This window comes from Patiria miniata, unplaced genomic scaffold (genome assembly GCF_015706575.1).
Source record: "Patiria miniata isolate m_02_andy unplaced genomic scaffold, ASM1570657v1 HiC_scaffold_29, whole genome shotgun sequence".
Classification (NCBI taxonomy): Eukaryota; Metazoa; Echinodermata; class Asteroidea; order Valvatida; family Asterinidae; genus Patiria; species Patiria miniata.
The window spans coordinates 5,879,456-5,891,232 of record NW_024037068.1 but is presented as its reverse complement, the minus strand read 5'-3'; the positions used below and the strand labels follow the sequence as shown (position 1 = coordinate 5,891,232).

Here is an 11,777-nt window from a genome sequence, read left to right as displayed (position 1 = left end):
TGAATAGAGAGAAAAAAAGTGAATTTGAACGTTATGAAATTCGGACTTTATTTCCCTTTAAAAAAAAAATCATCCAAAGCCTCAGGTTAGTAAAGGAAAATAAAAAATCGGGAGCAAAACCGAGATTCGAACCCGCAACATCTCGATGCAATCATACCTTCTATCGACTGAGCTGTCGCACTGCTTGATCCGTGGGGAAACAAATAATAATAAACCTGCGTGAGTATCATAAAAGTATCGTAGAGGGCGCTAAACAACCATGTATGCGGATGTCGTTCGGGAGAAAAAAAAATCGCGGCCGGAGAGCATTTTGTGCATTCACAGAGCTATGATGTAGTACTTTTCTGCTGGAAGTATCTACACAAGTGTACGCTTTCCCTCGTCTGGTTCTCTGACCTGACGATGGTCCTACCTCATTCGTCAGAAACGCATGAACTTAGAACCAGACTGCCGCCTCAAGGCAGTGCTTTTGGGTTTCGAGGAGCATATAGCCGAGCCGCTCAGACACAAGTGGTGAGTTCGTTGTCACATCTCGTGATGGGTATGCAGGGGCAAAATGTCCCTGCCTCCTCTAAAACTGATAAATCGAGAATTTGTTGAGAAATACAACCTCGTCAAACGAGGTTGACAGAAAATGTGACAGAATGGATATTTTTTGGCAGATTTCTGGCAGAATTCTGAAAAAATGGTTATTTGACAGAAAAACATAGCAAATTTGAAAAATTCGATTTGTTTAAAAAAAGCTTCAATCTTTTCAAATAAACCCTTGCATAGTCAGGTTGGCTGGTCTAGGTGCCGAGGTTCACTGGGAACCGAACTTCGTCGTGACGCAAGTCACGCAACCGCGTTTAACCTGAAATGTATGCAATAATTTCATAACATCTTTATGTGACTTTAGATTGTTTATAATGTAATTTGAACCTTAATTAAGGCAATACTACAAATCTGCATGTGATTTTAAGTGTTTATAGTATATTTCGAGTAATTCTGGGGAATTTGGTCACCCTGGTTTGGCCTCTTTTGTTCGGAAGTCCTCACAGTGAATGTAATGCTTGTACACAATAAACTGTTTATGGTGTAAATCGAGGATTTTCTATTGTTCCGCGTCATCGGTCTTTTGTTTATACTCTCACTTTAATGATTTTATCATATTGTGTATTACATCCTTGCCCAGAACCATTTGTATTTTATTCTAATTTCTACTTTTGAAAATCTTTAAAATGCACGTCTCTTGAACGAGATTAATGAAATGGTTCATGGCAAATGGGGTGCCTTACTGGTGTGTGTGTGTGTGTGGGGGGGGGGGGGTCTCAGTAATTAAAACAATAATAATCAAGCATCTTGGTCTACAGCATTGTACTCATGGTCTGCGGGTAATTCTGCAGGTTGTGGGCTCAAGTCCAGCCTGTGGTTGTGGTGCGTGTGCCCTTGGGCAAGGCACTTTGTCACTCATTCCTTCTCCCAACCCAGGAGTATATGGGGGTACATGTGATCGTGAGGGCAGAGATGGTTATTGTGATTATTAGCTGCTTTTCGCCGAAATGTCCGCAGCATCTGGCTGTCATGTATACTCGGAGAGCTGAGATCGTCCTTGGAATGTTTCCTTCGCCCAATGAGCAGGGGTAATAATGGAGTGGCGCCATAAGCACGAATCATGGTGACGTGGATACCTGCGCATCTTATGAAACTCATCGTTACTATTTATTATATCTTGGAGAGGGGTTGTAGATAAAAAAAAAAAACGATGTTAAAGGGTCCGATTTGGGCAGTGAAAGGCTATTACTTTCTAACAAAGGTTTCTAGAGCTACGTACGGCTATTACGTCCGTATTGTCCGTCGAGGACCTAGACAGTACCTGTACACAAGCGATACTGACGACAAGACCTTAGCTTTCTGGAGAGCATCAGCTATGAACATCGGTATATTAACACATATTATTATTCTCCTTTCTTTCAGAAACAAATCATACGTCAGATATGCAGTACTTATTTATTTCTCGATCTCCAACGTTGTTGGTACCTCACCATGACAATTTCACTGCACCTAGTTTACTTATGGTTTTACTTCAGATTTTATTTTCAACAGATGGCTGCTCCATCATTCCGTGACCATGACGGCCAAAACTACTAAAACCGACCTTCAATTTCAAGTTTAAATTCCAGCTTCGCATGTGATACGTGCCAGAATCGCAAAACAAGTATCTGTACTCAGTCGGCTAACTTTATCTGATATCATATGTGAAGAGGGCCGTAATGACCTGATATGCAATGAATGTTTCTAATCACCAAACTGTAACGCAACCAATAAAGTTGCATAGAAGGTAACCATGATATATATTTATCGGCGACACAAATTTGCACCCGACCTGGTATCTGGTATCACGCGTGAAGTGGGCCGTAATGGCTTGATACGCAATGTCGGCAAACAGCCCATGAATATCTATAATCATCAACTTGGAACAAAGCCAGTTAAAAGATAGGATATCAACCCCGAGGACTCGGCTGCTGAAGTTACAAAGAAGGTTACCGAAGCTATAGTGTATAAAAGGACCAGTGTATGTGCCTGCCACACAATTTTGCACCCGAGTTGAGAGAGGCTTTTCATCTCCACACGACACCTTTACTATTCCGTCGCGATCAATATGGCTTTCCTGCGTTGTTCATTCCTGTTTTTGATGTTGATTGGCTTAGGACTAGCCCAAGCCGAGGAGTGTCCCCCTTTCTGGAATCGCTTCGGGTCCCACTGCTACCGGTTCTTCGGCCACAACAAGACGTGGCAAGAGGCCGAGAACCACTGTCAGATGTTCTTCAACCGTCACGCCCAGGGACACCTGGCTTCCATCAAAAGCCAGGTTGAATTCAATCTCGTGCTGACCATGTGGAAAACCTCCCTGCCGCCGCCCATCCTCGGCCTGTATCTGGGCGGCATCAAGACAGACTCGTTCTTCAGCTGGTCCGATGATCCCAACAATGGGATAGCGGGGTTCGTCGCCTGGCTTCCAAATGAGCCAAACAACAGCGGAGGGATGGAGGACTGCATGGCTACTACAGTCGACGGGTGGAACGACGTACCTTGCACTGAAACCTTCCCGCACGTCTGCAAAATACGTATCGAGTAGTCAAAGTATGTTCGTGCATCAAGTCAAGATCTCATCGTTGCCACGGTACAGCAACACTGCATCTATAGTTCACTCTGACTGACAGTTGACACCTCCAAAAAATCACTTTTGATAACCAGCCATTTGGGTCTGATCACTGAATAGCAAAACGAACACATCGGGATAGCAACATCCATGCAACATCACTACATGTATGCACATGTACATGTACATGTAGATCACTATTTCTGTGATACGTAACCCTTGGTTCACGACGTCCTGTGTTGGTCTGAACATTGAACTTACAGCAACTCGCCTCTCCAATCAAGACCAGTAATAAACCACACCACAGAACAGCATCATCCATGGGCCATATCGCTGCATGAAGCTCACTCTTTAACTGCGACTGCACACATCAAGACATCCACACTTGGTGAATGACGTCACTATGTAGGTCTGAACACTGAACAGCAACGCATCGCTCCCGACAAGACTAGCAAAACCCAAAACTCAGTGACTTGTAAACGTTTAGGTACATCAACGTTCCTGCTTGTTTTTTTAATTTTTTTTAACACATTTTCGGTAATTCTGTTAAAAAAAAGCTTACAACAATGGCACATCCCCAAAATCTGGATTAAAAGAAAATAATGATCGGTTTATACAACAGAGGATGTGACAATGATGCTGTAATAATGACGAGGACAGTGAGCAACATGTACCCACTATAGCATCGTGAAGTGTCAGCATAGTCAAAATTGCGAACCATCGTCATCACTTGATTAACAGTGACCACTTGATTAACAACAATGACCCGATCCGGGTGTTACTGCTTAGGACAATATTTGCCACACATTACTTTACCTCCGAAAATGACGGATCTTTACAACTCTGACACTTCAAACCAAATTTGCCTGCAAATCAAAAATCTTCTTTGATCTTATCACTTATTGAAGGTGTTCTTTAGTATACAAAAATGAGTTCTTCTTTCGATTGAAAGTAGTCTATTCAAATGATTAGAGCTTACAGTAAAGGTACCAATTAGTGACCATTTAGTTGTGGTGATGAATATTCTTTTTAGCTCATATGCATATCATAAAAAAACAATTATGCTGCTTTGCAAAGACGTTGTCTTCTGCGAGTAAAGAGCCAGTCCAAAATCACCTTTGTGTCCAATTTAATTCGTACCCATGTGTTGTGAACAGTCATTTCGATTGGTAGGCAGTCTATGAAATGAACTTCGTGGAAAACAGCCCAAGCTAATGTTAAGCAATATAAATTAAGTTTTCAAATACGTTGGATTTTTCTCTCTGCCGTGGTGGTGGAAAGTGGAGATAGTGGACGGCGTGTCTTACCCTTTTCGTGAGCATGCGTATGTACATTGTACAAGCTCAGTATACATATTCTTGTGAAGAGTTATGTTGTATAATGTACCACAATTACGCTGTGTTTCGTACCATGTCGCAACTACATCGTTGCATTGTTACATTTTCAAGTAGGACAAAGTGTCATTCTTAAGCAGGATCCGATCTAAATAGGTCCGAGTCCAACACTAAATAGGTCAGAGTATATGTAAAATAGTGACAAAGTTATCAGTATTAATGTTGACGTTTCCAGTATCAATCCACTGCATACACAATGCAGCACAAACTGGTCGTGATTAAAACAAAAAAAACACACCCCCCCCCCCCGGGCAGAGACGCCTTAGATGAATACTGGCATCACGTGACAAGCATCCAATGTTGTAAGGTTCTGGTAGTTTCCTACTTTTTATTTTAAATCCTCTTGGGCGATTTTGTTTACCCTTTGACCTGGACTCAACATACGTGTGCGCACACTAAAAAAGGAAGGCAACGTCTAGAAATCAAGGCCCCGTTTGCGCCCCCCCCCCCCCCCCCCCCGCAAAACGGACCGTAATTGCGCCACCGAGTATCGGGAAATGGTAAGGCTGTGTCACAATCAGGTATTTCTGGCCACGGCTAAAACCATGTAGAGCATACGAACTATGATGAAGCACCGTATCCGTAAAAAAAAATGAACATAAGAAAAAGGAATTGGCAACATCAACGATGACCTGCAATGTCTACAGATCAATGGCAATCTGGCATTGAACCTAGTCTGAGAATCCCCCGTTATCCACGGAGCCAAGTCTCCTGTATAACGTCTGATATGTCAAAGCGTGCAGATATATGCGACCTCGCGCCTCAGCCAATCGGAGTCGACTTTACTAAATCGTGACGCCATTTAATTCACAAATAAAGAGTGAAACTTGGTCAATTCTAATCCAGTGTTTTGTAATACAACAGCCGCACACTTAAGCCCGGTTCATACTTCACGCGAAAGCGAAAGCAAAGCGAAATTCGTGAAGTCAGCAATACATTTGAAGCGCGTCCACCATTGTTGACGACATGAATTTCGCTTCGCACAGGCTTTCGCGTGAAGTATGAACCGGGCTTTACGTGTCGCGTAAATATTAATAGCGCCTGACCACAGCCTTTGTCTAGCGTTTGTTATCCATGTCTAGACGCGGCAAAGGTGAATGACATTAGACCCGACATAGAAAGCGCCCGCTGTTGGTCAAAATCTAGAGGTCAAAATGCTTGGTTGTCTTGCATAATTAATTAGCGAATCCGTTCAAAAATTATAGACCGTGGCTTTCGCCTCGGTCTATACACTACACGATCCAAAAGTGGAAGAAAGCAATCTGGCCAATTTGACATGATCATCATCGGGTTCAACGTCCAACCCTTGAGTTCAGGGACAGATGGCAATCGTGTGATCACAGTATGCAATTCTGTATTTAGCAAGTTTGACAAAGTCTATTGTTGATATTAGGTTTTGAATTACAAGTTGTGCACGAAGGACCTATATTCGGGCAGTTATGGCAACAGCATCATACGCGCACCAGGCAATGTTGGCGTTCCAATGTTGGGCATGGCAGCGAATTCCAGGGAAATGCAATGTAGACCACTTGCAAAGAGTGGTCTCACTGTAGGGCAGGCTTTTCATAGTCCTCTGTGAAACACGTGACTCCCAGTACTTTAATTGTCAATAAGTTTAGGCAACACTTCGTCTCTAATGACAGAGATTTCCGAAATGCACTTCACAAGCTGACAAGGGCTAACATCAAAACACGTTGGACGAAATGATGGATGATATCAAATGACCATAATGACGACGGAAGAACAAAAATTGAGAAACGCAAGATCTTTGGTAGCCTTAGCCGATAATGATTTATTTTAAACTGAACATATTGTTTTTGTACATATCTTTCTTGCAAAACGTAAACACGTATTTTTGTACACAACCACAGCTAAAATTGCCAACTGTAAAACACATTCATGACCACAATTTGTCCTCTTGTGTCATGTTAAGTTGATAGAGTTACATCATTCGGCTATGCTGTATTAGGGCCATGCTAATAAGCATGCCAAACATGACATGACATGCCAAACATGCATGACAGCCAAAATAATAAGTTTTAAAAAGTTATGTGAGAGGCATCAAGAGAAACCGATGCACCAAAATCTTTATTAACCCTAACAGAAACTCAACCCATCAAACCCCAAAGGCATGTTTTGTTGGAATCTGTCAGGATGGGTACAGTACCGATCAACTGACATTGGGTTGGCACGCCTCCAGAATCAAAGTCAGAAAAATGTGTGTGCAGTTTCCCATATGGCGTTGGAATTTGCGAGGATGGATATGGTTCTTAGTAAATCATGCTAGGGCGTTAGGGTTAATACAACGAAAATGCATACAGTTGTTAGAAAAAAAACCAAATCACATTTCACCCTGTGCCCCAACGCGACACGTAGACATGCCTGAGTGCAGGAGTGTAACATCTATCAACTTGAAATGACACAAGGACATATTTGAATATGATGCTCCAATAAGCCATATGCGAGTAACCTATACACTTTGGGATTTACATTTGAAAAACATCTGGTACACTGACTTGCTCAGAATGCTTGGCACATTTGAACTTTGAATTCTCCAGACCAAAGACACTGTTGATTATCACATGATTCGGGGCAAGCTCTTGCATAGTTACGTAAGAGACGTTCAGCACCAATACATTGTTCACAATGGGAGAGGATGGCACAAAGACACCAGACCATACCGGAGCTGGCGGTTGCTAGCATAAGGCTTGCCCCGAATCACGTGATATAGTAACAGTCTCTTTGGTCGGGAGAATGCAAAGTTAAAACGTGCAAAGCATTGGATTAAGTCAGCATTCCAGATTTTATTCAAATGTAACTCGCAAATGGCTTATTCATAGCAGAGTTGGAGGAGGGAGAAAAACATTGAAAAAAAGCAGGTATCAAAAATTGGGAACTCTCAAACCACATCTGAAGATAGTCTTGCACAAGACTTGGTTGGGATTACAACGTAGATCTCCCTAATGCAGTATGTCCCAGACGAGCACCGTAAAGCCGCTGCGGTGGTAGCGGTCTCTATCAACGAGATGTACTTTGGCAGTGCTAGCCTAAAAATTCTGAGGATATCTTAAGCGCATGCATCGGCTTCAATACCGCATGCGCGAGGTATGCTCGGACTTTTGTGGGTAGCGTTGCCAACATTCCCAATGCTTGATGATTCAAATCGTCATGTTGACAGCAACCTTTACCACCGCTGTGGCTTTAACGTCACGGACCTCATGTATCAGGGAAATAAATTCCATATCCAGTCTTGGACCAAGACTAATCTGCAGACCAGGAAGTTATTATGGGCTGTTACAACTGATAATGTAGTAACCAACTGATAACGTATCACCAACCGATAATGTCACACAAATTGACCGATACTGTATCACTAACCGATTATGTAACAGAAATTGACCGATAGTGTAGTAAATGTTACTACTCTATCGGTCAATATTTGTTACATTATCGGTTTAGACCGATAATGTAACAACAATCGACTGATAGTGTAGTACATTTTTACTACACTATCGGTCAATTTCTGTTACATTATCGGTTAGTGATACAGTATCGGTCAATTTGTGTGACATTATCGGTTGGAGATACATTATCCGTTGGTTACTACATTATCAGTTGTAACATGGGCTAATTACGTGATTCTGTGAACATTTGTAACATAATCCTCCTACCTATCCTCGATAAATATGTTTTATTCTGGTTGTTGTTGCATTCAGCACTCCATCAATTCACTGTGCACACTGCACAGGAACTTTTATGTAAATCATTTGTTTTCTTCAGTTCGATAAATCAGAGAAATGACTCCCTCTAGCGGTAAGCACATCTTCCCTATGAGCAAAGCCTCCCAGAAAATCTTATACTGTTATCAATGCTACTCCATCAAATGCGATCAACACCAACCAACAACCAACAAATCCCAATGATGCAGCCGGAAGGCTTTGAGACATACTGGCTTTTTTTCTTATTTTTTTTTCTTACAGTCCACAAATCCACGACACTTGTCATTGTTGATACGCACAACTCTTTCACAAACACAACCTCAGCCCAAATTCACAGAGCAGCTAAGCAGACAACTTGGCACAGCAAATTTATGTGCGAAGCGCCAGCCGGCAGTAAACCAGATACGAGTAAAGGCATGCAACTGGGAATTTCGAGGACAAAAACCCCGAAGAAATTCCAAATCATGCACGGCTTTGTACAGTGTTTTTCAATTTGTAATGGCAGTCATGAGAAGTAAAAAGCGAGGAAATAAGTGGATCCGAGGAAAAGTTGCATGCCTGCAAGTACTAAACGCTGGATGACAACTTGGCTCAGTTTCAATTTGCTCTTGCAAAGAAAATATTTTTTTGAGCATGAAAATTCGGTTCAAGTCCCATTATTGAATGGAGAGGTACCTATTTGGGGGACTTAGATTACAAAGCTTGTATCACTCTCAGAAGCTTGCGACACCGTCATGGTGTCTTTGTCAACTGCTGTTGTCTTGACCATGCTCGTGACCAAGTGACCATGCATGGTTGTACGAGGCAGTCGTACACGTGGGCCAGCTTGTATTCTCCATCTCTGTCCATATATGGGGGCACGATAACGCCAGTTGATAAAGACACTGTGAGGGTGTCGCAAGCTCCTGTTACGAGCTCTGTAATAAGCCAGTTTAGTATTTCAACTGTGCATGCACACAATGAATACATGAAGGCACATAAACACGCGCAGACCAGGGCGCACGAAGCTTCCCAGTTAATTACAAGCAGATTAAAGGCGCATAAACGCGCACACACCCAGGCGCACAAAGCTCCCGTGTTAGTTACAAGCAAAAATGGGTGTGGGTGTCCGCGTAACATTGCGTATCATCACGTCAGAGATTTTATCCCGAATGTCCTTTGACGTGGACTACTTCATCAAGATACCGAACTGACTTATTGAAGTCCCAATGAGGTACATGCACCTTTTTACTTAATACACTTTCTGTGCTGAGCAAATTCCTGTAGAGTATGGCTAGATTGCTATTGGGAATTTTTGTACTGATCAGTCGTTATTTGAGCAAGATGTGACCAGTAGTTTTTGAGTTGGACAAAAAAGTATTATGGGGGACTTTTTGGGGGGGGGGGGGTTGATTGTAGTGGTAGCATTTTGTAGCTTTAGGTGAGGTTAGGGTTAATGCACGCAAAATCAACTTGGTTCTCTGACCCCTGGTCTTATTTAAAGACTGCCATTGCGATTGCCGATGTTATTGAAATTGTGCACATTCCTGTGCTTAGCCGCTCTATGAAATGGACCCTGCAGACCATTTTCACAACAGATATTCTTGACAAGAAAACAACCCACACAAACCCCAAACAAACTAAAGGCGGATTTTCCTTGGGACACAGCCGGAGTTGTGATTCCTGAATTAATCAGGGATCTGTGATTGGCACCAACAGGCCTTTTAACACTATCGTCTCGCCTACCTGTGTTGAAATCATCACAGGTCAACAAAAAAAAAAAAATAAAAAAAAAAAAAATTAAAGGTTAGGCCAAAAAAAAAAATAAGTCGGTCTCTGGTCAGCGCGCGCGTCGATTTTAATCATGCGCGTCAATCTTTTTTTTTTCCAAAATGTTCCGCGTTAGCTCCAACAGCGCCCTCTATTTCCGCACCTCCTCATATTTTTTTTACCAAAGAGCACCAAGGAATGGGAAATTGCACCAAGGCAAATGATCGAAAGCACCAAGGCAAATTATGGAGGACACTAATGTACATGAGGACACCAAAAAAGCAAAATAGTACCCCACCTTGTCTGTACAATCCAAGCTTGAAGAAAAAAAAAAAAAAGGAAAAAAAAAAAAAAAAAAGCCGCGTGGCTGCGTCAATTCCGGAACTTTGGTCTGACCAGAGACCGAATATTTTTTTTTTTGGCCTTATAAATACAAAAAAAAGATGAAATAATCGGCAGAGGTTTTGGGGCCGCCGAGGGCCAAACAAACAACCTAGGGTCTATGATAATGTATTTACCTAAAGGTAGCCCTTAAAATCCCCATTTATTTTGTTTGAAGGGAGTGTACATTATAGGCTTTCGCTGTAATTTTCAGCAATGAACTATTTGGGGGGTTAGTATAATAGATCAAATATTGTTACGCTGACATGTTTGAAGTTTTGTGTTCGAAAATGCACAGTTGGTTTTGGGCATATATTTGCAACAACTGTTTTGTCACACGTTAAAAACTGACATGATACAGCCATTAAATTTGTAGTTTTGATGCGTCTTTCTTACGATGGGTTAAGCGAAATCAGTCTTAGGATGTGTCTTGGCTAAAGATCGATCTCAGAGTGGGAACTCGTCTTAAGTCCTAAGATGAGTGGCAAGATAAGACGCGTTTCATGAAATCTGCCCCTGGTGGATATTAAAAAGGATCTGAAAACGTTAGTGTGAATATTTCTACGTCAGGTGTTTTCATTTTTTTTTGTATGTAGACACAGATTAATCCTGTACAAATGTGAATAACTTCAACGATAGCCTTTGCAATGTGACATTTGTTTTTGGCAAAACAAACTAAACAAGATATATCAATCGTTGTGTACAATCTGCCCCGCAACAGAGATGAGGATTGTAATACAGTCTACTCTCGTTATATCAAACTCAGCTGGATCTAGCCATAAATGTTTGTCATACCAGAATTGTGTATTAATGGAGAGCTGGGCCCAGTCTTTGTACACATAATTGCACAGTGACGCCCAAGTTTTTTTGTTTGCTATAACAAGAATTTGTACTAACAGAGTTTGTATGAGTAACGAGAGTTGACTGTTGACCTCATTCAAACTTTAAATAACCTATGGGATTTGATCTCACAAACCACGCCTACATGTACATGTACTTGGGGGATGTACTCCAAATACCTGCAACTTGTACACAAAACCATCTTGGGACCACCTGCCGTGGGAGTCCATTTCACAATTAGGCTGTAGGCTAGTCACTGCCAATGATTTGCGTGTATGTAAAGGTAAAGTAGCCAATTAAAGAGGTTGTGGAATGCTCGAAGACATTTCCGTCATTTTTTGGGTATATGTACAATGTAGCCTAAGGTGTGATGAAATAAAAACGACTATTGTTTCTGTCATGCAATGAGTACAAAGGTTACTTTTGAGAGCTATTTTTCAGGTCCTGTTTCGACCCGAACGTGCAATTTGTGTAAAAGTCGTCGTTGCGGGCAGCAAACAGAACACAGTAAATCGTGACGTAATAAACAGGACTCGTTTATGCTACTCTGCA

At 41.8% G+C, this 11,777-nt stretch overlaps 1 protein-coding gene across 1 annotated transcript; it reads left to right on the top strand.

Moving 5' to 3' along the window:
- The first annotated feature begins 2,393 nt into the window (after positions 1–2,393).
- On the top strand, positions 2,394–4,350 carry LOC119735399 (alpha-N-acetylgalactosamine-specific lectin-like). The gene has a single exon (XM_038209099.1). The coding sequence runs from the start codon at positions 2,642–2,644 to the stop codon at positions 3,116–3,118; it is 477 nt and encodes a 158-aa protein (XP_038065027.1). The 5' UTR covers positions 2,394–2,641; the 3' UTR covers positions 3,119–4,350.
- The last annotated feature ends 7,427 nt before the right edge of the window (positions 4,351–11,777 follow it).

Excerpts from the sequence above, each read along its gene's own strand:
- LOC119735399 (XM_038209099.1), top strand. The coding sequence starts at position 2,642 with ATGGCTTTCCTGCGTTGTTCATTCCTGTTTTTGATGTTGATTGGCTTA.